This window comes from Eschrichtius robustus, chromosome 14 (genome assembly GCF_028021215.1).
Source record: "Eschrichtius robustus isolate mEscRob2 chromosome 14, mEscRob2.pri, whole genome shotgun sequence".
Taxonomy (NCBI): Eukaryota; Metazoa; Chordata; class Mammalia; order Artiodactyla; family Eschrichtiidae; genus Eschrichtius; species Eschrichtius robustus.
In genome coordinates this window covers 10,734,842-10,762,240 of record NC_090837.1, presented here as the reverse complement: position 1 = coordinate 10,762,240, position 27,399 = coordinate 10,734,842, and the positions used below count along the sequence as shown (strand labels likewise).

Sequence of the window (27,399 nt, the reverse complement as noted above, 5' to 3'; positions counted from 1 at the left end):
CATTCACATGAGAATTTCCAGTCCCCCATATGGCAGGGAGGGAAAAAAAATTTATAGCCATCTCTCTCCATGGAGCCATTTGAAGCTCAGTAAATGGACTTGTTCAGTTTAATTGGAATTCTCTTCTTGATTGTATTTTTGTAACCTATTAGGCTGTGCTGCCTCTTGATCTCGGAATTCAGCCGAAATTAAATTTTGAAGTGTAAGTGAGAGGTTGCCTTTTTCCCCCATTCTTGATTAAATAATGATTTGAAGCAGAAACAATAAATAACAGTGCTGGCTTCCCTGGAGGGCTGAGAGAAACTCCCAGTGAAACACCAGGAGCTGGAGTTCATGGTGGGGGGATTTAATTACTTATTAGAAAAACCCAAATGTTGACGCTGAGTATGTTAAGGAAAAAGGAGACTAGGCAAGCTTACGAGTTCAAAAGAAAAAACAAAAACAAAAAACTGGAGCTTCACATTGGCGGGGGCTAAGAGAATAAAGGGAACGTATTCGTTTGTTTTCTCCCGGTGGCCATGAGTTTGTGAAAAACAGTTTGTCCTTAAAAAAATCTGAGATTGGCAGTCCTGACCCAGAAGGGAAAAGCTTGTAATAGCTCTGGGGTCTGGATATGGCTTCATGACTCTGTCTCCTGGTTCCTTTCGTTGACAAGGTCCAAGAGGGTTTGAAAGGGCAGAGATGGGGAAGGTGGAAGGGAGAGATGAAACATACAGGATGCACTGTGTTTGTGCTGCTTTCAGATAGATCCGGGTAGCAGCGAACACTTAGAACAGAGGGTCACAAACTTAGCTGTCTCGAGGGCCAGGCAGCTAATAGATATAAGCAACAGGGAGCCCGCCAGGCCTGGGGTCAGGAGAGCTTGTGCCCCGTCCAAAAGGGGCAGCTGCGATTCCTCACAAGCCAGTTATCACCACGCAGGAATGTCGACTCAATCTTGCCAGATCCTCTTATTTTTCAGCATGAACTAGAAATGGGCTGTTATGCGAATCTGCCCCATGCTACAGTGTTGAGAGTTCATTCAAATTTATTGTCGAACATAAATTTGTTTAGCTGATAAGTGGGCTAAAGAAAGCATACCTGACACAGAGTATAACTTGGCCCGTCAGTTTTCCAGTGGTGGTTTGGGGTGTTGAGACAGATGCTGTCCGTTTATATCCCCTCCACCTCCCCGCTTCACACACTGCCAGCTTCCAGCTTCCAGGTAATGTTCTCTGGCTGCCAAAGACCACTTTGTTTGGCTGGGTGGCAGTTTGGACCTACTAGAGAACTGACACCCTTTGGGTGCAGCCTCTAACCCATGAGTGGCGGGGAATTGGTGTGTACATATCACAGCTCCCTCCTTGGTTGGGATTAACTCTGGAGCTGTCCCCGCCTTGGCTCCCAGGGTGTCCTCCAGAAGCCCTCTGTGGCAGCTGGCTCGTTCTCTCCCCTGCTCATTGCCCCCACTCTCCTACTGAGGTTCCTTGCCCTCAAAGAAAGTGCCAGCACTCAAATTCCTATCTCAGTTTCTAGGAGAACCGTATGAAGACAGGTGTATTTCACTTGGTGATTAAGCAAATCCTACAGGGGCTGAATTTTTGTGCCAAGCCCCAAAAGTAGGCCTTCGTGAAGACATAAAAAGAAGGGCAAGTCTGGGATGGAGGAAGGGGTCAGAGTGGACCACAGAAGAGAGCCCTGGTATGAGGGTCCCAGGTCTTAGACAGGGGTCCCGGGTGCCATGAGGACATTGTTCCTGGACAAAAGTGGGTCTAGGATGACTCCTCCCAGCCGGCCTCTTGAGGACCGTTTTGCAGCTAAGCTGGGGATACAGGGGCAGAGAGCAGTTATGTGCATAGAAGAGAAATTTCCAGCAGATGAAGAAGAGCTCGTTAAAGACGACTTGTGAGTGGCCTGTTATCTAAATGAGACAGCGAGGAGCACGGGGGAGCCATCCTGTCACGTCAGCGGCCAGTGGGCAACAGTCCGCATCCTCCGTGGCGGAGTGGGAGTGAACACCTGGCGAGGAAGGAGACACTTAGAGACGGGAGGCGAGCGCACAGAGGCCTCTGTCGTCTGCCTGTCATAAAGTCCTTGACTTATGAAGGTCTCCCCTGCATTATCACGGCATCACTCGCACACGCGTGCACACGCCCGCACGCTCACACACACCCCCCACAGTCTGCCTTTGGCCCCCCTCCGTTGTGTCCAGCTCTCCATGAATGGAGAGCTCTGGAGAAGGAGGAATCTGAGGCCAAGAGGCCATTAAACGATCCAGACATCCCTACTGAGTTTATGAAAATGTTTCTATCACCTGGAAACAGAGATAGAGCCCATCAAGACTGGTAAAGACAAAACCAAATAGAGTGCAGCTGAAGGAAGCAGGAATGAAAGTCTTCGGGCCACCACCCCTTCCCGCGGCCCTCAAAGTTAATCTTTAAAGCAGATCAAATAGGGGGAGAAGATTTGCGTCTCCAGGACCTGCTAGGCGTGTCATGTTATGCTGGTTGTGCCCTGTCCAAGGGTGACTGGCCTTGGAGTTAAACCCCACCGACCCTCCCTTTGTCGAGCCAGCTGTGAAAACCGATGTGGGGCTGCTTCAGTCCAGAGAAAGGTGTATCTTTCTTCTAACTTGTCTGGCCAGAGTGGGGCACCATTTTCGAGTTCCTGACCCAGGGGGAGCATCGTTCTAGCACCCGAGCAAAGTCACTGCATGGGCCAGCAGCCCTGTTGCGTGCAAGAGGCCAGACCCAGTTCGTCTTTTAACCCGACCTCCCAGAATAGCAGAAGGTGGAAAAGGAAGTAAGGAGACCCAACACCGCTTGTCTCATCCGGAAGGCTCGTCGGGTCAGGAACTTCTCACCTTAGCCTGGAACTTATGCTGTTGAGCATCTGTAGGCTGGGCTCCTGTGTGCTTTCTCTGAGGGTCCTAGGTCTGAGGAGGGCCAGGAGGAAGAGCGGAGGGCATTCCTTCTCTTTGCCACTGGCCTGGACCTAAAACTTGATTCTAGAGGTTCTCTCTGGCTCACACGCCCAGCCCTGAGCTGGTCTCAAGACCCCAACTTTCAGCCCATCCAGATGGAGACAGGAGGTAAAACAAGCAATTACTGCCCCCTCACCCCAGTAAGAGTGCTGTGGCAGACAGAAGCCACTCATTTTTGAATGAGTGAATGAATGAAAGAGTGAACGTTAGAATGAATGAAGTAGAGAGTTTTGTGCTGTCCTGGCCTGGAGCTCCGAGAAGGCTTTCAAGAGGAGGTGATGTGTAAACTGGAAGATGAATAAATTTAGCCATGTGAAGTGAGGAAGAGGGGAACAGTGTTCTAGGCGGAGGAAATGGCATAGGCAAATGGCCTGGGGTTGGGAGAGCAAGATGTGGTGGTAGAACCAAGAAAACTTTCTAATCGATTGGCCGAAGGTCGTGGGGGCCAGAGTGCGGGGGAGGTGGGGTGGTATATGGAAGAGATGAGGTTTGTGAAGGACACAGGGTTGAGCTGTAAAGTGTCGACACTGTCACGCATGTCAAAGAATTTAGATTCATCCAAAGAAATGGGACTTCTAAACAAGCAGGAGAGGTTGGTATTTTCAAGCACCAGGGTCAACCCAATGAGGACATTTCAGTAGCACATTTATCTCTGTTTTCTGTGATGATGGGAGAGCATCATGCCTTCGAGAGTTCTCAGTTCTGATCACACAAGTTGCACGTGGATAGTGGTCGTGGTCAGGTAGCGACACTCTGAAAGTGTCCCTGTGAGCTCAGGATGTGGGGTTGAGAATGTGAAAAAGGCAAAGTCCCCTTCTCTATCCACTAGCCCCGAGGGGCCTTATGTTCAGGAGATCCTTCCCCCTGGGGACTCTTGATGCACCAGGACATATCCTTTGAAATTAGTAGTCAAGGTGGAAACAAGCACCTGGGCAGAGAAAGGCCCGGACTGGGTGCCTCCAGGTAGCAAGCCGTAGGGTAATGGAAACCGTTGTATTCATGGTCCAGCCTGGTTCCCTCCAGGAGGGGCACACCTGAGTCACCTGTGATACACTGGCTACCAAACATTCACTGTCTCTGAGACAAAGATTCCATGAGCCCATCCCCAGACCAAGCCCCAGCCTGAGAGCCCAGGTCCCAGGGTCTAATTGCCTGGCATGATGCTTTGTCATTCCTGACAGAGGTGGTGGAAATACATATGTAGCCATTGAACTCTCAGAGGTGGGAAAGATACGGCATCCAACTTGCAAACTGGAAGACAAAAAGGAGCTGAATGGAAAAAGGGCCTTTACATTAATTTTTAAAGAAGTCTCACACTAGAAAACCCCATTTGGGCAACCTTATTTTGAGATTCCCTTGTCCCAGAGCAAAGCTAGCCAGATTGCCAGGCATGTACAGTGGCAGCCACGCTGGGTGGAACTTGGTAAAGCTGGACCATCACCTTGTCTGTGTGCAAAGCCTCCTGGGAGAAACCGCAAAGGAAGTCCCACCTCCCCAGCTCCAGGAGCTGATATCCTGAGCTGGTGGAGTCATCACTGTTTTTCTCACAGTTCCATTGTCTCTGTATCTCACCCTCATGACCAACTGCTGAGAAGGCAGAAGTGTTTCCTTAAGAAAGCCCAGAAGTCCCCCTTCTTTAGGCCCAAGGTGCATGGGAGAAACTGGGTGGGAGAAGCAGGCTTTTGATGGTGAGGCCTACACTAATATTCGCAGGGCCTGGGACAAGTGTATAGAAGGAGAGCCACACACTATATATGCAAATGTTTATAAATCAAGCCAGCAAACTTAGATGAAATAGGTTCTCCTATCTTGGCAAACATACCTTCGAAATGATCTGGAAAGTCAGATTTGGATTTAGAATCGTGGACCCCTCGGAGTGCCAGGCCACAACATGACAGTGTAGGGAGAATCTGCCCCGAGGCCCTGGCCCCTCCCATTCTCCCCCCATGTCCTTGCACCATCCAACACCGTGACGGACCTCCCACTCAAGCACACAGACACCTAAGCCTGAACATCCAACTTCTGTTCAAATAGCCACACTTGGACCTAGGAATGTGCACACTTGAAGCGTGGTCTACCCCTGGGAGAATAGATCCATGGATGATCCTGCAGAGACCCTGGAAGGGGACTCAGGGGTCATTTAAACAGGGAATTCTGGGATTTCAGGTCCCCAGAGAGTCACTTTGGGGGGAGTGGTTTACAGGTGGTGCCTTCTCAGCCCCACAGATTTCTCACCCCATGGGGATGGTTATCGCTGGAGGAGACCCAGGGCAGAGGTCCATCTTGCCCACATCTAAGCATGGTATTGTTGGGGGACCAGAACCGAACCCACTATGTCATCCCAGCTGTGAGACTGGTCTGAACGTTTAAAGAAAACCATCCATTGTACTTCTAAACACACCATAGCCTTCCCGAGGGCTGGCTCTCCGTTGCCTCCTTTACTCCTTCATCTGTCCTAGATCAGCCCCACACAGGATCCTGCGGACCCCTCCTCATTCCCAGGCACCCCAAGGCAGCCCCTCCCAAAGCCGTTTGTCACAAGCACACCTTCCCTGTTCCCCACCCCCCATCTTGACACCTTAGATTGATGCGAACTCTAGCCGCCATCTGCATTGTCTGCAAGGGTTTCTTGATCCAACTTGGGCATTAAGGGACTGATGTGGTTAGTGTTGATGGCTTGAGGTCCCCTTACTGAGAAAGCCAACCAGAAGTGATGCTTCACCTGTCAAGAACACTGAAAACCCAAAACCCGAAGTTCAGGGCCAAGTGTGAGGATGTACAGAAAGGTGTGTGTTTTTTCTTGTCATTTGCGACTCTAATGATGGACTCACCTTGCCCGCTCTTCCCTTTCTCTTACACCTTACCTACCTACTAAAGGAGGAGTTCTTGCTTGGTAAGTGGATATAATCCGCAAAGACATGAGAGAATTTATTAGAAGCCACTCGAGCGCCTTAGCTACCTTCTCCAGGGGGAAAAGGACACACGCAAATATCCGTAGAGAGCTTTTTTTTGTTTGTTTTCAGTCAGACAATTTGACTTCCATTTTTTTTTTTTGTCCCCTCTTTCTTTTCCCCTTTAGTTGAAAACTACTAAAATATCATTTTGTGACCTTGACTTTATATTTAAAAAGAAACCTCTCATCTTTATTTCATTTCTTTTCCCCATGTGATATTTGTTTAGGGTTCTATTCGGGCAACTTTTTCTTTAAAAAAAAAAAAAGTCAAATTTGTTGAGGATTTGGTTGTCAAATTTTGGCTTTATCTCCTTTTTTTGTTTTTAAGTTTCAAGATATATTTTTTCAGGCCCATAGCCTCCTTTCTTTCCCCCCACTTTTCTTTATTTTTATTACTGTTTTAGGTTAAGGGTGTTTACACCCCCCCCTTCTCTTAAGTTGTTGCTTTTGTTTAATTCATTAGAAATTAAATTTTGTATAATTTCCTTTTTCTTTTGTTTAATCTGGATCGCATGCTTTTTCTCTGCATGATACCTAAATCTTCCAGTTATCCTAGCAGGGGGTAAAAAAAAGATCTCCTTTCTGTGGTATTCTTTCAGGAATTTGTGCTTTTGTTTTTTGGCGTCTCTTCTTTCCTCTCCTCTCTCTCTTTCCTTTCGTTACAGTGCATCATGATGGTAAACATTTCTTGGTTATTTAGACACAGCCCACAGACCCAGCGCTCAGCAGTGTCCAACGGGTGTTTTTGCTTTCAGATCGCTGGGTCGGGGTCTGCTGCTGACCTCTTTACCAAAACAGCCAGCCTGCTCACCACCTACCGAGGACGCTCCCAGGAGTATGACTCAGGCAACGACACCTCCTCGCCACCCTCCATGCAGATCAGCTCGGCCAGGTCTCGGGGTCCGGAGAAGGGGAGCCCCACTGGGGGCCTAAGCAAGAGCCGGGACCCCAACAGCGGCAACACCTCTGATTCAGGGAACTCCTTCACCACCTCCTCACCCCAGAACAAGGGGGCCACTTTGGAGAATCTCTCCCCCACCAGCAGGGGCAGAGAGTCAAGGTCAGTGCACCTGGATGGGAGGAGGGGGGTCCTGCCTGAGCTCCACAATCTCAGTCTTTCATCCTAGCACTACACCACACACACAGACTCCAACTCTTTTATTTGAGAGAAAGAGAGAGAGAGAGAGTAATTGGCATCATTTTTGAAAAAAATATCCAAGGACATCAGCTTCAGATATAGCTGGATCCAGGGTCTCGAAAATATGTCATCAGGAATCTGTCTTTCCTATTACATCTCTCAGTTCTGCTTCCCCCTCTCTTGGCTTTATTTTCAAGCAGATCCTCCCAAAGCATTGGCAAAGGTGCCATCCAGTTAACATTCTATCGGTCTAGCCAGCCAATGGAAGGAAAATGCCTCTTTCCCCAGAATTTCAGGAAAATATCAGGGCAAGTGCTCATTGACTCTGCTTGGCCCAGCTTGGGTCGGTCATCTGCCCACAGTAGACCAATCACACTGCCCAGGGGATGCTGTATTCTTGGCTAGAATCTGTCATATGCCACCATCAGGGCTAATGAGTCTTCCCATGTACACTAAAACTGGGGAATGTCTGGTTCTCTGAAGGAAAGGCAGGGTACTGTTATCAGGAGGAGGGATGGAGGCTGGGCAGGAAAAAACAGATGTCAGTTTACCAATAATCACAGGAGAAAATCTAACATTTAAAGTCACTGTCATTTTAAAATATACCACAGTATTTACCCAAGCACACTGAAAATTTATGTCCATACAAAAACCTACACGTGGATGTTTTTATAGCAGCTTTATTCATGCCCAAATTTGGAAGCAACCAAGATATCCTTCAATATGTGAATAGATAAATAAACTGTGGTCCGTACACACAGTGGAATACTATTCAGCACTAAAAAGAAACAAGCTACCAAGCAATGAAAAGACAGGGAGGAAAATTAAATCCATGTTACTAATAGAAAGAAGCCTATCTGAAAAGGCTGCGTATTCTACGATTCCAACCACATGACATTCTGGAGAAGCCAAAGCTATGGAGGCAGTAAGAAGATCAGTGGTTACCAGTGGTTAGAGGGTAGAGAGGGATGGATCTGCCTGTCTCAGGACATCCCTGGCCTCAGTTCACACCCAAGCTCGGCTGGGAGCCAGGGCTGGGTCAGAGCAAACGTCAATGTCTCCAAGAACAGGCAGTGATGTTCCCAGATATCTACTCATATACTTCAGGGCTGTTATGCAGGAAATACTGAGAATAGCAATAACAACAACAAAAACAATAACAATAATAATAACGGCAGCTATTATTTATGGAGCCCTGAGGTACTATGCCAGGTGCTTTCCATAGATAATCTTCCTAAACTTCTAAAACCTTTATGGGATAGGTTCTGTTATAATTCTTTTTTAGCTGATGGGGAAACTGAAGCTCAGAGCAGTTAGGAAACTCACTTAATAAGGGCCGGCACCAGGATTGAAACACAGATCTGTCTCCAGAACTGGAGTTAAGCCTGAACGGCATTTAGCAGTTACCTGCTTAACCTGATCTATGTGGACGGCCAAATTAAATAATTTAGACCCAGCCTTTCACTGTGAAATATAAATGATCTTTAAATCCATGGCTATTTATGTCATGTCAGCTATGAGCAGAGGGCAGAATGGAAGAGACATCAGCTCTAAATCAGGGGAACCACAGACGGTAAAGGCAGGGGCTGGCAAGGTAGCAGGGACATGGGCTTCAGGGCTGGACAGATCAGGGTTTGAGACTCTGGGTGGCCATGAGCAAGCAACTCACCCTTCTGGGTCTTCTCTGTAAATAAGGGATAATAATAGTGCCAACTTCCTAGGGTTGTTGGGGGCTAAATGAGATGATGTTGTGAAGCTCCCAGGATGTGCAGAGGCTCAGCCTGTTTATTGCACAGCTATTTACCAATGACCTCGGACATATGTCTCAGGCTCTGTCCTGGTGCTGGGATACAGTGTCCAGAGAGACGTGAGTCCTGTCCCCAGGGAGCTCCATGTCTGGGGGAGGGAGACAACAATTATAAGACCAAGCGAGCCATCTAGGGGTGGAGGAGACATTGGGGCTGGGGGCTGTGATAACACATTGGAGGTCACACAACCAGGCTTAAGGGGGTCGAAAGCCTGAACCATGAGTAGGAGTTGTCAAGTGAAGAGGGTTCCAGGCAGTGGGAATGTTCTAAAGCCTGCAGACAAGGAAGGGAATAGGAATATTCCAGGAGGGACAAGGAGTCCATTATGGCTGGAGTCAAGAGAGGAAAGTGCCAGAGCTGAGACTGGAGTATGAGCAGGGGCTGGGTCACGATGAAACCATATTGATGTTATAGGAACTTGACCCTTGGCCCAATCCCAATGAACATGTCCTTACTGAGAACCAGCAGGAACCCAGCATGGCTCTAGGCAAGGTGAGAATATGACAGGACCCTGTCCTTTGGGTGAATTTGAACAAGCCTCCACCCTTCTTTGGGTCTCCATTCCCCCATCTGCAAAATGGGCTACGCCAGTTTCCCAACTTAAACCAACTACATGTCACTTTCTTGAGTCGTTCCATATCCAGGTACTACTGTTACTCTTATTTACTTTAATAAACTCACTTTTTAATATAAGGAAACTTGTAGTACTATCTTAAATAGAAAATTTATATCACCTGTCCTAAATAGAAGGCACCTGTGAAAATACATAGGATTCAGACAATGTGTTTAATTCTGGTTAGTTACAGTTGCCTGCTCAAGGTTCTGCGTCTCAGGCCTGCTCTCTCTCTCTCTTTGGGAGATTGCAAGCATTAAAGAGACAGTAAAAGCCCACTAGTACCCAACCCGGGCGTTCTCATTAATATAATCAGAGGGGCTGAAAAAGAGTGGAGAGGGACGAAACCTTCCAGCATGTGATTTGATCATACCCATCATGCACCCTGTGCTACGTGTCCTACTCTGTCTCTGCTCCACGAACATCCGTGGTCCGGGAAGTCTCTCCAGAGGTAGTAAGATGGGGAAAGGTGGATGGGGTGGGGGGGTGGTTCTGAGAGCACCACAGCCGAGGCAAAGTAAGGAGGTGAGTATCAGCTCAAGATGCCCTGGACCAGCGGGCAGGCCAGTGCTAACAGCCATTCTCCCCTCTGCAGAGGATTCCAGTCGCCATGTCTGGAATGCACCGAGGTGAAGAAGTCCAGTTTGGTCCCATCCGCAGCCCGGAGCTCCCCCATGCGAGGGTGCTCCCGCAGCTCCTCCTGTGCCAGCACCCACCCCTCCAGCCACTCGTCCCGATCCCCAAACCCCAGGGCCTCCCCCAGGTACACCAGGAGCCGATCCACCTCCTCTGGGAAAAGGTGAGTGCAATTTTGACCTTGGCTCTGCAGCTAGTTAAGGTAACTGGAGATGTCGCTTGACCACCAAGGGACAGGAGTGGAACAGATTTGAGTTTGAATGCCCATTCTATCTATTACTCACTGGTGGCCTTGGTTGTCAGTTAACCTGTCTGAGCCTTAGTTTCCTCCCCTGCAAAATGAAAACCATAACAATACTTACCCTGAAGGATTGTGCTGAGGACTATAAGACACTTAGATCAGGACTTGGAATATAATATCAGTTTTGATTGTTGTTATTGGCATGAGGATCCATTCATGTGTATCAGTTATCTTCTGCTGCATAAAAATTATCCCCCCAGTGTGGCATCCTTATCAATAAGTTTTTCCTTAGTTCTTGATTCAGAGCATCAGCAGTTTGGGCTGGGCTCAGCTGAGTGGTTCTTCTTCTGTTCTCTTTTGGGTTCATGCATGTGTCTTCCATCAGCTGGTGGGTTGTCTGGGGGCTGGCTGGTTTGAATGACCCCAGCTGATTCATCTCTGCTCCATGCGGCCTCACATCTTCCAGCAGGCTTGTCTGGGCTTGTTCACATGGTGATGGCAGGGTTCCAAGAGAGAGCAGTAGTGTGCAAGGCCTTGGCTTGGAACAGGCATGACCTCTTCAGCTGTTTTCTTAGCCATTGCAAGTCAGAGGGCCAATCCAGATAGATGCAAGGGACGCTCCTCTTAGTGGGAGGAACTGCAAAATCACATGGCAAGGGGCATGGATACAGGGAGAAGAATTGTGCCCAGTTTTTCACTTTACCACTCAATTCTAATAACCATTGGTTATTGTTTGATTTTCTCATGTGGAATAATGATATGGCAGAATGCAGAGACATGCGATCTCAGGAATTGGAAGATTCCATCCAATCTAATCAACCCACAGATTCATGGAGTCCAGCTTCCCTCTACAAACAAGAACTTCCAACAGCAACCCAACTATTCCTCTTCTGCAACTGTATCAAAAAACAGTTGCTTACGTAGGTGGTTACCTCAAGACCAGTTCATTCAAAATAAGAAGGCAAGGAAGCTAACAGAAATATTCAACATGATAGAGTGACATAAGTAGAAGAGCAAATCAGGCTAAAAGGAAAATTGAGAGAAATAAAATTAAATCAGGAGGAAGGTTAAGTCCCAAAGGCATGTCCTACCATTCTGTATGGTTGGCCATCTGTATCTGCAGGTTTCACATCCCTGGTTATGAAAGGCCAGTGTATTCAATATACTATGCCATTTTATATAAGGGACTTGAGCATCTGCAGGTTCTGGTATCTGCAGGGACTCCTGGAATCAATCCCCCACAGATACCGAGGGATGACTGTTGTTGCTATGGAGGTGTGCTGCAAATGTGACTCTGAGCTCCCTGGCAGACAAAGCAAAAAGGGAAATTGTCCCTTTACATTATTAACAAAAAAGATACAAATTGAACCAGTTGCTTGGAAGAGCAGTTATTTCTGATTTTTAAGTATGAAAAATGATTCATATGGCTCCACAGAAAAGGGACACTATGTGGTACAGTGGATAGAAATGCCTGACGTCCTTTCAAAGTGTCCAAAAGCATTATTTCATCATAACTCTTTTTTATAATGTCTCTCAATATATAGCCAAAGAGCAAGTTGGCAAAGCAAATTTTTCAGGGGCCGTAGCTGGACACTGTCCCAGGGCACTAAGACTGGAGGAGCTATTCCTTGTCCACACTCCTTCCATCACCCTGGGCAACATGTAAGAATAGAGTCCCAAAGCGATGGTTATTATGATCACCTAAGAAAGTAGGAAGGGGCTGAGGAACACCTAGGTGAGGGCAAGTCAGAGCAAGACTTCTTTTCAAACTGAAAAGCATAGGAAAACTTTGCTAGCATTCCTGTGAGGGAAAGCTGGCAAAAACAGAGCATGAGAGAGTGTCCCCCTCTACTCATTCCTGTGCCTGTAGCAGACATTGCTAATCCATCACAGCCCTCTTTCCCACTGAACACAGACATGGCCACATAATCCCTCTGAACCCTGGCAGGAACTACTAGCAGATCAAATCAGCAATTGTGAGATGAAAATTATTTGAAAGACTGAGAAAGAAGGGTAGATGTTCCTAGGAAAGTGGTGGAGAAACCAAGGCAGTCGTTCTCTAAACATGGGAGGCATTAGCAAGAGGGAAGAAGACTGGAAATAGCATAGGGGTTAGTAATTCGGATGCACAACAGTGTAGTCTAGCAGAAGTCAGGAGCACTTTGTAGCCAAACAGACCTGGGTTCAAACCCCTTACCAGCTGAGTGACCTTGAACAAATTATTGGGTTGGCCAAAAGGTTTGTTCGGTTTCTTCTGTAAGATGGCTCTAGTAGCACTTAGTTGTCTTTAACTTCATTCAAAACAATTTTGTTAGAGTGTACGTGACAGCTGTCATATTGGTGTGCATGAGGGAGGATATTTGGGGATATATGTATATGTATAGCTGATTCACTTTGTTATAAAGCAGAAACTAACACCACTGTAAAGCAATTATACTCCAATAAAGATGTAAAAAAAAACCCAAAAAACAAAGAAAACAATATATTAAAATTAATAAAAGTATTAAATATATAAAATAAACTTTTAAAAAATAAAGTTTCAAAATTTCAAAAGAAAAGACATCAAAATTGGTGAATTTTTGTGTAGCCATTTTAATATTGGAGGTGGAAGAAAAACAACATTTTCGGCATACTATTCTTTATTATTTCAAGAAAGGTAAAAATGCAACTGAAATGCAAAAAAAAAGATTTGTGCAGTATATGGAGAAGGTGCTGTGACTGATCGAACGTGTCAAAAGTGGTTTGCGAAGTTTTGTGCTGGAGATTTCTCACTGGACCATGCTCCACGGGCCGGTAGACCAGTTAAAGTTGATAGCGACCAAATTGAGACATTAATTGAGAACAATCAACGTTATGCCATGCAGGAGATAGCTAACATACTCAAAATATTCATTCAAATCAAGCGTTGAAAATCATTTGCACCAGCTTGGTTATGTTAATTGCTTTGATGTTTGGGTTCCACATAAGTTAAGCAAAAAAAACCTTCTTGACCGTATCTCCGCATGTGATTTCTCTACTTAAACGTAATGAAAACGTTCCGTTTTTTTGTTGTTTTTTTTTTTTAAAGGTTTTTTTTTTTTTTTAATTTATTTTTGGGTGTGTTGGGTCTTCGTTTCTGTGCGAGGGCTTTCTCCAGTTCCAGCGAGCGGGGTCCACTCTTCATCGCGGTGCGCGGGCCTCTCACTGTCGCGGCCTCTCTTGTTGCGGAGCACGGGCGGGCTCCAGACGCGCAGGCTCAGTAGTCGTGGCTCACGGGCCTAGCCGCTCTGCGGCATGTGGGATCTTCCCAGACCAGGGCTTGAACCCGTGTCCCCTGCATTGGCAGGCAGACTCTCAACCACTGCACCACCAGGGAAGCCCACGTTCCGTTTTTAAAACAAATTGCGGTGGGCGATGAAAAGTGGATACTGTTCAGTTGTCTGGAGCGGAAGAGATCCATGAGGCAAGCGAAATGAACAACCACACCAAAGGCAGTTCTTCATCCAAAGAAGGTGATGTTGTGTATATGGTGGGATTGGAAGGGAGTCCTCTATTATGAGCTCCTTCTGGAAAACCAAACAATTAATTCCAACAAGTACTGCTTCCAATTAGACCAACTGAAAGCAGCACTCAATGGAAAGCATCCAGAATTAGTCAACAGAAAACGCATAATCTTCCATCAGGATACCACAAGACCACATGTTTCTTTGATGACCAGGCAAAAACTGTTACAGCTTGGTTGGGAAGTTCTGATTTATCCGCCGCCTTTGAATAAGACATTGCACCTTCAGGTTTCCATTTATTTAGGTCTTTACAAAACTCTCTTAATGGAAAAAATTTCAATTCCCTGGAAGACTGTAAAAGGCATCTGGAACAGTTCTTTGCTCAAAAAGATAAAAAGTTTGGGGAAGATGGAATTATGAAGTCGCCTGAAAAATGGCAGAAGGTAGTGGAACAAAAGGGTGAATATGTTGTTCAATAAAGTTCCTGGTGAAAATGAAAACTGTGTCTTTTATTTTTACTTAAAAAGCAAAGGCACTTTTTGGCCAACCCAATATATCATCTCTCTCTGCCTCTGTGTCCTCATCTATAGAATGGGATTGATAATAGTACCTAACCCTAGGAAGTGCTGAGGATTAAATGAGATAATATATACAAAACATTAGTTCAATAAAAAGAGAACTACCATATGACCCAGCAATCCCACTACTGGGCATATACCCTGAGAAAACCATAATTCAAAAAGATACATGTACCACAATGTTCATTGTAGCACTATTTACAATAGCCAGGACACGGAAGCAACCTAAATGTCCATCAGCAGATGAATGGATAAAGAAGATGTGGCACATATATACAGTGGAATATTACTCAGCCATAAAAAGGAACGAAATTGAGTTATTTGTAATGAAGTGGATGTACCTAGAGTCTGTCATACAGAGTGAAGCAAGTCAGAAAGAGAAAAACAAATACCGCATGCTAACGCACATATATGGAATCGAAAAAAACCGGTACTGATGAACCTAGTGGTAGGGCTGGAATAAAGACGCAGATGTAGAGAACGGACTTGAGGACACAGTGGGGGGAGGGGAAGCTGGCACGAAGTGAGAGAGTGGCATGGGCATATATACACTACCAAATGTAAAATGGATGGCTAGTGGGAAGCAGCTGCATAGCACAGGGAGGTCAGCTTAGTGCTTTGTGACCACCTAGAGGGGTGGGATAGGGAGGGTGGGAGGGAGGCTCAAGAGGGAGGGGATATGGGGATATATGTAAAGCAATTATACTCCAATAAAGATATTTAAAAAAAAATTAGTTCAAAATCTGGCACATAGAATATATAATAATCATATAATAATAAACATTTCCTGTGCTGACTATATGCCAAGATGCTAAGTAATTTACCCTAATTTACACGTTTAATTTACAATTCTATGGGGTAAGTACAATTACCCCCACTTTACAGATCAGAAAATAGTGGCCCAGAGAAGTGAAATCACCTGCCCAAGGTCACACAGCTAACACGTGGCCAGGATAGGAAGAACTCAGTAAGGGGAAGTTGTTGATATCATTATTAACCATCCAAAAGGGAAGGGATTTCATCCTCAGGTAAGGGCTTGGTTCCTTCATCTGGCCTCCAGAAATAAAAAGGCCTGGAGACCAGCTGAATAAAATGCTGGACAGGCGGGGCAAGCCCAGCAGAGCTCAGCAGGCCCCTCAGAGGCTGTCTCCTCTCTTCCAGGTCCTCCTCCCGCTCTCCCAGCTATTCCTCCAGCTCTGGCAAGAGGAGCCCGCCTAGCAGAAGCTGTAGGTCCCGCCGCAGCCCCAGCTACTCCCGCTACAGTCCCAGCAGGTACCGGCCCCGCCCCCAGGCACTGACTCCGCCCGTCAGGCTAGGCCCCGCCTCCCAGTCCCCACTCCTTTGCTCAGATCCGCCTGTCTGGCACCGCCTCCTCGACTCGCTTCTCTGGAGCGTCGCCCAAGCCCCGCGAGTTCCTCTCAGGTCAAGCCCTGCCCGGTTACGTATGGGAGATGACTCAGCATCCTAGTGGTTCCCTTTGTCGTGTCTGGAGAGGCAGAGAGGCCCCCAGTACATCCCAGCGTTCTCATGTACTCACCCCAAACACTCCAACGGCCACACCCCAGCCCTCAGACTCTTCGCACACCTAATACTACCCCTCATCCCTATGTCCAGACCCCCCAGTTCTGATTCTTACTCGGCACCTGGGCCCACTTAACAGTCATATCCTCACCCTGCAATGCCCACCTTCAAAGGCTGACACCCCTACACACGCCCAGCTACAGGGCCCTCCCTCCCCACCCCGGGTACCCACCCATCCATGCAGACTCTCCCCACAGCCGGGTCATTTTCCCTCCCACCTCCCTAGGGGCCCCGTGCAGACCCCATGCCCTGCCCCAGCGGGGGGGGGGGGGGGAGGGCAAAGGTAAGGAGGAAGTGAGTGCCCCCCTCCCACCGAAAAGCCAGGCCAGCCCCAGCTCCCCAGTAACATCCCCACCGCACCCCTTCAGGGAGCGGGACCCGAAGTACAGCGAGAAGGGTTCGCAGCGGGAGCGCGAGCGAGCGCGGCGGAGACGTCGGTCCTACTCGCCCATGCGGAAGCGCCGGAGAGACTCCCCGAGCCACCTGGAGGCGCGGAGGATAACGAGGTGAGGCCAGGAGGCACCCACCTCCGCCCTCACTTCCACTCCCTTCCCACCCGCTGGGGTCTCACACTCTCCCCACGCCTCCTTAGGGCTGGACTGCAGGATTGTGGGAGCTCAGGGACACCCTGCCCCCCCCATCAGCCACCGAAATGAAGTTTCTGTTCAAAGCCTCGGGCGAGTCAGCACCCTCAGCCACCGTGCGGGCTTGCAAGAAGGGGCGGGGCCATGGAGGCGGGGCCTAGGCCGGCGGGGCGGGGTAGAATGCAGTGGCGGGCAAAGGGGTGAGCCCAGCCGGAGGAATCGGGTGTGGCCGGAATCTGCGCATGCAGCTGGGGCGGGGGAGGCGGGGCTGGGCCATAGAAAGAGGTCGGGCCTTGGAATGGGGACCCAAGCAAGGAACAGAACCGGGACTTTGCGTGGGGGCGGAGCCAGGCGGTGGCCACAGACCTCCGCCCTTAGACCCACACGCCCGGATGCAAGGCTTGAATAGACCCATAGGTAATTATACCCTGAACCAAGTGTAGGGAGGGCAAATAGGATTGTTTAGGTGCCAAAAAGACCGGGAGGGAGCCCTAGTGGGTAAGGGGAGGAGCACTGTTCTGGAGAGGAATCTTGGCTCTGCCACTTTCCAGGTGAGCTGGGAAAGTCTCTTCACCTCCCAGAATCTAAGTTTTCTCACCCATGAGCTATTGGAGGAAATAACTCCCAGAAGCATCATAAGGATGAAATGAAAAGGGGCAAAGAGATGTGAATGCAGTTTATAAACTTACATGCAGGACACTAGAACCCACTGTATTCCACTGTGATGGATTGAATGGTCAGACTAGATGGATGAAGATTCCTGTAACAGATAAAGTCTTGGATGAGAAAGGCCCTAGAAGAGAAGCCTGAGGTCTAAATGGACACAGATTTCTCAGGCCTTGAAATGGAGAGAATGGCTGAATGTTACCCTAAAAATGGCTCTTGACAATCGGTTGGTCTTCCTCCTGGTCCTCCAAGGGTCAGCTACTCAGTCCAGAGACCCACAAGGATCCCGGCTACCCATGCCTACTCCCTGGAGAAGACCTGAAGGGGGAAAAAGAACTTGTGCCCCAGGTAGTAAGGCAGGGTAATGGCATTGCCTTCTCAAGTGTCTCACAGAACACCCTGCCTTGGCCTGGCACACAGGAAGGGAGTCCTACACCCACTGCCTTGACTTTTGAAGGTATCCTTGGAATGGACTTGGAGGAAGGCTGAGATGAAGAGTGGCATTTCCAAAAGACGCTCTGGCTTCCGTACTCAACCCCAAGTAGTCCATCTTGATGAACCCATTCAGTGCTTCCCAAACTTCCATCCCCCACTTTTGCCTTGTCTGATTATTAAGTGTACCATTTACTTAATTTTCTGTAAATAGATGTGCTCTTTTTTTAAGTGGTCCATACATTTATTTCAAAAAGAAACTTGATGCACTGCAGTGAGTGGAAAATCAGCCTCTTCTTTTTGCCATAAATAGAAGGTTCTAGTAAAAATAAAAATAGCAAAACAAAACTGTTGCCAGCTGGAGGTTCTCTCTGAGCCCAGCCTTGCTGTGTTAAAAAAAAAAAAAAGTGAGATTATGACTTTTCAAAACATATCAGCAGTAGACTGAAAGCATCTCCTTGATGTTCTCAGGACTGCAAGGGAAGAGTATGGGAATTTTTTTCCCCTGAGGAGCTGGGAAATGTCTCTTGGGACAGTGCCTGTGCTCCCGGATTGAGGCTGGGAGGAGCCTTGCCCTCATGCCTTCTCCCTCTGGTCCCTGCAGTGCCCGGAAACGCCCCATCCCCTACTACCGGCCCAGCCCCTCTTCGTCCAGCGGCCTCAGCAGCGCGTCCTCCTGGTACAGCCGCTCAGCCAGCCGAAGCTCTTCCCGGAGCCTGAGCCGCAGCCGCAGCCGCAGCCGCAGCCGCAGCCGCAGCCGGACCCACACTAGCAGCAGCTGCAGCTCCCGCAGCCCCAGCCTGGGCTCTCGGAGCCGGAGCCGGAGCCGGAGCCGGAGCTACAGCTCAGCAGACAGCTACTCCAGCACAAGGCGCTAAGCAAAGGCCCTCCCTTGAGCCAGCTGCCTGTGGTGCCCCTTTCACTCTGCCAGCCTCCCCCACTCCCTGCCCACCCTGCCTTCTCCTTGGTACAGACTTTGAGGGCTCCTGAGCCCTGTCCTTCCTGCACTCCTGGGGGCGGGAGGAAAAGAGGGTATGGGGGCTTCAGCCTCTATGTCGAGCTCCCAGGAGCCTCCGCCACACCACCCTGGGGCTCAACTCAGGCCTGAGCATATGGAGTGAACCACCTTCTGTTGGCACAGAGAAACCTCAAAGGTTTGTAAGAAGCGTTGGGTCCGTGACTCAAAAGTTTGGGTCTGGCCAGGAAAATGTAGAGAGAGTTCTGCTCGCCCACTGCTGGCAGGCTGCATACGAAGGCCAGTGGTACTTCCTCACACCTGCCCTCATTCTCCTCTCATTCAGTCTCATGGCTGCATGTGTAGGGACCCCGATGGGAGTGAGGGGTGGATGTTAGAAGAGACCAAGGGCACTTCAGGCCCAGGAGAGGGGCCAGGCCTTTCAGCTCCCCACATAGGCCAGAGCCAAAGCTAGAGGCTGTTGGGTCCTAGAAAGGGAGACACGTGGGTAGGGGACATGGACATTTCAGTTGGTGGTAGGTGTCGGGAGATAGGAGATGGACTCTCGGGCCGTGAGTGTAGAAGCAAAAAGGAGGGTGTCAGTCTGCTGCCCGCAGTACCTCCACGTGGTCAGGAAGACGGGCCCAGTAGTTTCTAGCCGGGGAGGGAGGCCGCCGCACCGTTTACACGAAATGCCTCTTGGCGGCTCACACGGACCCGGCGACCTCTGAGAACAGGCACGGCGGACAGTCAGGACAGCCTGGTCTGCGGCCCCACTTCCCAAGTTTGCCTCAGCCCTGTTAGCTGGCAGCAGCTTCATTCCACGGGACCATCTGCTGAACGTTCACCAGTGCCGTGGCCAGCTGCCAGTCTGCAGCGCCAGCCTGTCTGGCCTTACCCTCCGGTTGGCGCCTGCCTGCCCCCTCCTCACTGCCCAGACTGCCACACCCTGGATCCCCCCCAGTGCAGCCCAGCACCCACCCACCCTCAGCCTAAGTCACCTCCTTTGCCTTTCAGGAATTTTGCCAGGATGGGGCACAGCAGCTCAGGTTTGGGGGAAAAGATCCAAATCCAGAGAGTCTGGGGGAAAGGGGCTTGGATGCTCCGCAGCTCCCACTGGTTTCCGGAGTTTCGTATCAGCTCGGGAAAGCCCCACCTTCATTCCTGCCCTCGCCCCACTTTCCCCCGCCCAGGGCTGGGCAGCGAGGGTAAGTTGATCTCCAACACACAAATACCACCAGCTGCTTCACCCATGGAAGGCCCTGAGAACAGGGGCATGAGGGAGAAGATCCTTAAAATAAACTCTTGGGCATCCCCCTCACCAGCTGACTGGCTTTCCGGAGCCTTGCGGGTGAGTTTCCAGTTTGTGGTGCCAACAGCAGCAGGACAGGGCGTGGAGGGAGAGGGTGAAAGGGACAGTTCCCAGCTTTGGATGCTGGGGCTTTGGGAAGCAGAAGCCAAACATTCTTTATCCCTTACACCCCCGGGGGGTTGGGGGGGAACATTTGAAAAAAAATCCTTTTTCTTGGAAGCAGTGAAATCCTCCCTCCCGGTCTTTCCCATCACATCAGCCCGTGGGTCCAGAAACTGCCCTGCAGCCAACCGGAAAGTCCTTCCTCCACTGGGAGAGCGAGCGGGGCCAGGCGCCAGGGCGGCAGTGGAGGACCTGGCCTTTCCACGATGCCCTCTGGCCCAGACCTGGGCCCCACCCGCCAAGACTAATGGATGCCAGTGCTATCACCGCAGAAGGCCTGATGGCAGGTGCCTGGGCCAGGGGCAGGTGCCCTGGGAGGGCATGTACAGCAACTGTAAATAACCTTCTTCCCCGCCCAGGAGTCCAGACTGGACTCCAGTCTCCATGGAGACAAAGGCTTTCTGGAGCCACAGAACCTCCTTAGCAGGACAGCAGTGAGAGACCCAAGAGCCGGCCCCCCGGTCCAGACTGCCTTCCTTCAAGCAACTCTAGGGGATCATTTTGCCGGGGGCTCCTAGCAAACCTCTTATTTATCTTATTTATTTATTTATGGTTATTTATTTATTTATGGGATTCTCGCTCTCTCAGTTGCCGTTAGCAGCATTCAAGTATTTATTTATATGGAGAGGGGTGTGTGTGTGTGTGTGTGTGTGTGTGTGTCTGTGTGTTTGGGGAGGAGGGGGAACTTCTACAGTATTTTTGTGCATCTCTCTTTTTTTTCCCTTATGTCTCCATGGATGGGTTTTGAGAGGCTGGATGTGGATGGGAATGTTGGCCTTTTTCCCTGAAGGGGAGACTCACAGAGCTCTAAGCTTGGAACACCCTGGAGGTGGCCCGGAAGCGCTTCAGACCAAGGGTTCATGACTAAGTCCACGTCTGGTGAGGTTCAGGCCTGCGCTCCAGCCCCCTGCCCCCCCCCACCCAGCTACCTAACTGAGGTACCAGAAAGATGAAAACAGTCAAGAGGCTTACGAGCTAAGGTGCTGACCTGACATGGTAGAGTCACAGCTGACATGGGGGTTAGAGTCTAAAGTTAGCATGTAAGGCAAAAGCTGCAGAGTCTAAATCACCTGTGAAAGTCCTTTAGGAAGGCAGCCAATGTGAGACAGATGTGCACATCTTAATCTCACCCTTGTTCCAGGGCACACAGTTAGTGGGTGAGATCATTTGCTCTTCTGAGCCTACCTAGTTGGTTTCATGTAAGTTACACATGCTTCTGACTCCCCCTTAGCTAATTTCTCCCCATCCCCTGAGAGCTCAAGGCTGCTCTGGGGACACGCCTGCCTTGTGACGAGGTTATCAGCCATCCTGGGAGAGACACACAAACCCAAAGCAAAAGCCTTTTTCTGTGATCTCAGAAGAGAGCACACAACTATTTCTGAAATTAGAAAACAAAACAAACAAGATGAAAGGAGCAGCCGGAAGTTCCCACCAAGAAGGTCATTTTGGAACCTGTCCTGGGAACCAGGATCCAGAGGTCTTGACCAGCCCTGCCTCTCTGACCAACTAGCAGTGTCTTCTGGCTGCTGGCTGGAGGGGGCTCCTGCCCTTTCCAAAGTCGCTCTTCACTGCCTTGACATGGCCAGCTCGCCTGGTCCAGCTTTGGGTTTGGTGAGACTTTTGCAACATCCCTGATTGTTTCCCTGGCAGTGTGACTTTACTCTGCCCTAACCCAAGCAAGGGGGTACCCCTAGCCTGGGAAAGTTTGCAAGAGCTTAAATGCCTCCTGGGAGAAAAATCTGTCCCCTCCCTGTCACTTGGTGTGTTTCTCGAATTTCCTTTACATTTCCTTTTTTTCCATCCAAAAATAAAACTGTTTGGGGGCCACTGGTAAACCTTGTTTAACCAGAGCTCCCAATCCCTGGCACTGCTGTTCCTCTGCCTACTTCACCTTCATTACACTTCTGCTTCCAGGGGATAAGACAGATTGCCTCAAGCCTGCTCATGGTGAGGACTTATTTTTAAAAGCAGTATGGAAGAAGGGAGGGAGATGTGGTTTGAGGTCAAGCAACATTCAGCCCTTTGACCTGCCTGCTATGGATATTCCCTGGATGAGTGGAGCTAGGCAAATTGCTTCCTTTCTCTGGGCCAAAGTTTCCACCTTTGAGTAGTGGAGGAATTTTTGAGATACAACCCTAAACGTTGACCTGAGGCCTGGGCAATTCTTCAAAGACAGCGTGAGTTCACTAAGACTTAGAGAAAAAAGGAAAACATCCTCAAACATTTTTAGGAGGTTCTCAATCATGAGAATAAAACCTAAAAGCAATATGTGAACTCCCTCCAGTTGATTCAGAAAAGCTAATTCAAATCCCCCACCCAGGGACATCCAGGTTGGACTGCATTCCTACCTCCACGTCGTCCCTTCTTTGATGGAAAGTCAATCTTTCAGAAGCAAAAGATTAAAAATAAAACGGAAATTATGATGTTTGAAAGACACGAGGGTCTCAGTCTCAGCGAGCCCCCATCTCTTCATTTACTTAGACCCGTCTTCCTTTCCAAAAGGCGTTGCTTGAAGAGGCCAACATTTGGGGTGATTCCAAAGGTTTGAAAGCACATTTTTTTCTTCTCGAGTCCCACTTCCATCTTTTCTTCTGCTGTATTCCTTTCCACGAATATTCAAAATAGTCTCAGGTGCATGTGTCTTGCTTTGTTTTCTTCTCCAGCTGAATAGAAAATTTTGTCTGATTAAAAAGAAAGAAAAACAAAAAAGGCTCCTCAAACCACACCTCCTCTCCCACTGGCCAACAGTGTCCAGCTGAGGAGTTTAGGGTAGACGCAGTGTCGTCAAGCAATGCTTTGTTGTGACCTCTTCCTTCTCACTTCCGCACCCATGAGCCAGTGATACTGATGGAGTTGTTGTCTCCCCTCTGTCTGTGGCTGTTGTTTTGGGTTATTTTTGGTTTTTAGGGGGTTTTTTTGTTTTGTTTGTTGGTGGTAGTTGTTTTGCATTGTAAATACCATGATGGGGATCCCTCATCAGAACGTGGCTTATTTAATAATTTATTTCCTATTTATTGAGTGGTATTGGGAGAGGTGAAGGACCACCTCTTCTCCCGAATTGCTATTGGAAATCAGTCCGTCTCTCAGCTCCGGGTGCAGCTGTCTGCAGTGGGGACGTTATCGCCCAGGTAATGAGTGCTAGAATCACCCAGCAAATTGGAATTGGTGGAAATGGAGGCTTCATTCATACAGATTAAGCTCAAATGGAACTAAAACACTGGTTATCTCCGGGAAGTCCTCACTGAGATGGAAATTAATTGAGGAATGAAATGCTTGCGCACAAACTTAACTTCTATTAAAAAGTCACAACTCTTTGAAAAAGAGAGAGAGAACAAAAAATTGTAATTGCTTTTCTGTGGCCAAGAAAAGCTATGCCTCATCTTCTAACGAGCTGAGCCAAAGAGATGGGAACAGCATTCTTTTGTGGTTCTCTTGCCTGTATGTGTGTCTGTCTGGGTGAAATGGAGTGGTTCTCAGGCCTCAGTCTTATCATCTGTAAAATGGGGCTTGGCCTAAGTGTTCTTGGCAGGGTGGAGGGGAGGGGCTTCTAACTCTGATGCTGTGAGTTCCAAACTGTCAGATATAGGGTCTCTCGTGTCTTCTGTAGGTTGAAGGGCCAGAAGAAAATAAAGAAGCAGGGCATGGACTCCATTTGCAGGGTGAGGTGGGAGTAGCTGAGTCCCGCAGGCAGACACGGGAGACCTCCAGGTGCTGCCCCCTGGGAACTCTTGCGGCCTGGGTTAAAGCCCTCTGTATGAGCTTGAACTTCTCTCCAAGCCCAGCCATCCAGTGTATTCAAAGGAGAGACCAGGATGGCTTTGCCCGTGCTCTGGATTTCACCACCGTGTGTCGTGTCAGGCCATGTTTTGTACAATTGTTCAAACAAGCCAGTGACACAGGTCATATTTCCACTTTTCAGATGAGAAAACTGAGGCCTGGGAAGGGGGAACTGACGTGCCCAGGCTCCCTTGAGCTCCGATCTGCCTGACTCCACGCCCCACCCACGCTCTTCTCGGTAGCTCTTTCTTTCCAGGCCTAGGCTGTGAGGACTTCTCTGTGTGCTGTATCTTTTCTCTCCCAATACCCAGCTGTTTCCTCCAGCAGTCATTGGCCAAGGACCTAGTAAAATCTACCACATCAGCCCTGGGGGCTTGATCCACATCGGGGGCTGGAACTCCCACCTGGAAAACCCCAACCTGGGGGACCCACCACCAGCCCAGCTCAGCCTGAGCAGCCGTCCTCTGCCCGCGTGCCCACGTCAGAGGGGGAGAAGCTCCTGTGTTCTCGAGCATCCTGGGACCCTGTCCTCTACCCAGTGACACAGTGGCCATGGCTTGTTTGATATCTGGTGTCCACAGCTAAGCATAACCTACCCGAGGTTTCCGATTTTTTTCAGCGTGTACGAAACGTGTCTCTGTTCTAATAAAAGGTTCCATGGTATGGTGTTCTCATCCGCGGCCCAGCGTCCTCTGTCTGCATAGAGTGCCCGGAAGCGGGGGGGGGGTGGGGGGGGTGGCTGGGAGACGGGGACAGAGAAGAGCCAGGCGGCACCTGCTTTTGTGCTACACATCATCGCAGTGCCCGTCTCGCTCCTTTCCTCAAAGCAAGCCTGTAAGTATTTTGGGTTCATACACACATTCATAGCAGCCACCTTTCCCTAAGCCTTTTTACCTTAGTCTTCAGCACAACCTATATTAGGTATAGGTATTAAGATCTCTTTTCTACCAAGAAGGAGACTGAGGCCCAGAAAAGCAAAGTCACCAGGCCAAGGTCACAGAATCGATGATAGGATCCCGGCAGGCTGACTCCAGACCCCAGGCTGTTCACTGCTCTGCCCTACAACACATCTGCTTATGCAGTAAGTGACCACTTTCCTTTGGTACAATGGTTTTTCTCCGAGGCCTTCACGGTCAGGAGGAAGCTCAGCGCAGGGCACAGATTTGGGAGTCCAGAGACCTGGATTCTAGTCTGGACCCCGTCATTATTAGCGGTGTGCCACGGAGCAAGGACCACACCCCATTGGTGGCTCTAAAAAAAACAAATTGAGTGCATGCAACGCGCTCAGTGAATGTTAGTGAGCATGATGACTACTTCCTAAACTGAGCTATGGGAGGGGCATCCGGAAAGACAGCCTAAAGTAACCAGCTCGGAACAGTGGGGGGCCCCCCGAGACCCCGTGGAGGCCTCCGGAAATGTTCTCAGTGTCGGGTGTGAAAGTTTCTTTCCGTGGAGAACAGGGGTTGAAAACGCCCATAGGGACAGCCAGGTGAGGAAGTGTACGGGGTTGGGACTCAACCGGGGAGCCCAATATACCACTGCCAGGGAGAGCTCTCATATTGGTGTTGCCACATCTCCCAAGTTCTCAAGAGACCCTGAATTTTTAGATAGAATTTCCTGATGTTTAAAATGTTCATAACTCATTCTTTTCTCAAACACTATGTGGGTCCAAAAAATTACACGCACACACACACACACACACACACACACACACTATATCATCCCGGGGGCCAGAGAGGAGGACGTGCCTCCGCCCCACGCTCACCTGTACCCCCAAGGGCTACTGGGAGGTTGTTTCAGCCTCTTGTTTACACGCGAGTGTGTTATTAATTAGCTACGGGAGAAAGATGGAACAGAACAGGTTACCACCATCCCTCTGGAAATCTTCCTTGGGAGTCATTTGGATGGGATCACCTCCCTGGGGTAGATCCAAAGCTATCTATCACCACTCCCTCCCTGCCCCGTGCCCCCTGCCCCACCTCATGCACACTGATTCCTTCCTTCCCAAATTGGCTTGGTTAAGGCAACCACCAGTGTCCTCTTTTGAGGCTTCATCAATAAATAATAATATAATAATAATAATTACCTTTTATGGGTCAATTATGTGTCAAGCCCTTTGCATGCATTAACTTAGTTCATTTTCCTAAACCCCATTTGGCCCCATTTGACAGAGCAGAAAATTGAGGCTCAGACAGGGAAGTCCATGTTGCTAGTGGGTATTTGAACTGAGGTCTGTGGGCTGCAGGGCCATTTCTGCTGCACCTCTCTACTCCCGAAGGTGTGAGCCCCATCTGCTCAGAGCCAGCCCTCCCTAAGGGCCTCTGACGACTTTTTCTGGAAAACGTGTCTGCCAGGAGGTGGTCCCTGTGATGCCAGCCGCCTCCTAGTGACTCGTGGAGGAGGTCTTCGCCCTTCTCTCCGTGTTCTGGCTCCCAGTTACGGGGCTCTTGTGTTTTTTTCTTCCTGCGATTGGCCTGAACAGGTGACCCAGCCCTCCCAGTCTCCAGGGGAGACAGCCCTGCTTCCAGAAGTGCCTCTCTTTCCGGCCAGGTTGGCGGCTGCCCAGGGATGGAGCAGAGGCAGCGTAAACCCTAAACTTCTCCAGCCGCAGGGGCACACGCAGCCCCTCCACCGGGTGAAGACAAGCAGACAAGCAGGGGGTGGGGGCAACATCAGAAAATAAAAGTCCCCAAGAGGCAGGGGCCCCTAGTTGGCTTCATGAGGAGAGCAAACCGAGCCCTCTCTGGGCCCTAGTTACTCCACCTGATAAAAGAGGTTGGCTTAGACCGGTGTTTCTCAACCCTGGCTCTACATTAGAAACACCTGTGACATTTATAGAACCAGCCACGCTCAAGGCCCACCCCCCCACCCCAAATGAGAATCGCCAAGAGTGGTTGCCAGTCAGCCATCTTTTTAAAGGCTTCCCAGGTCATTCTAATATGAAGCCAGGACTGAGAACCACTGAGTTAGGTGGCACCTAAGATGTCATCTGCCGTCCAGATTTGATGATATCCTGTGGTGTGGTACGAGCTGCCATCGTGGCACTGAGAACACAAGGAACAACGGCCACTCTTGCAGAGGACCTACTCTGTGCCGGGCACGATTCCAAGCGCTTCATGGATATTGACACAAATTACTTATGTGATTTCAACCTCACATCCTTATGAGGTAGGTGTTATTTTATGCCAATTTTACAGATGCAGAAACTAAGGCACAGACGGGGGCCTCGGGTCACACAGCTAGTAGGTGGCACAGCTGGATGCTAGAATGAGGGTGGGTCCAAAGGGACACCTAAAACAGCCTTGGGGGTTCAAGGAAGGCATTGCAGAGAAACTGACATCTAGGCTAATGCCTGGGCAATGAGTGGAGTTGGCCAGGCCAGAAAAGGGGGCCTAAGAAAGAGGAGGGAGGGGCGGGGATCGCAGGCAGGGGCGACTGCATGCGTGCGGGACCAGAGGAACGACTTCACCTGCCTAGAGTGGGGCTCTGCCCCCTGCCTATCCCGTGCATTCCTTCCAT

General features: G+C 49.4%; 1 protein-coding gene across 1 annotated transcript in view; it reads left to right on the top strand.

Annotated features, from left to right (window-relative positions):
* The window catches only part of SRRM4 (serine/arginine repetitive matrix 4), a 163,521-nt gene extending 144,904 nt beyond the window's left edge, over positions 1-18,617 (top strand). The window contains exons 9-13 of the mRNA XM_068563593.1: positions 6,671-6,975; positions 10,070-10,273; positions 15,573-15,683; positions 16,361-16,498; positions 18,279-18,617. Of these exons, the coding sequence (XP_068419694.1) occupies positions 6,671-6,975; positions 10,070-10,273; positions 15,573-15,683; positions 16,361-16,498; positions 18,279-18,552 (1,032 nt within the window). The 3' untranslated portion in view covers positions 18,553-18,617. The remainder of the gene's footprint in view (positions 1-6,670; positions 6,976-10,069; positions 10,274-15,572; positions 15,684-16,360; positions 16,499-18,278) is intronic.
* The last annotated feature ends 8,782 nt before the right edge of the window (positions 18,618-27,399 follow it).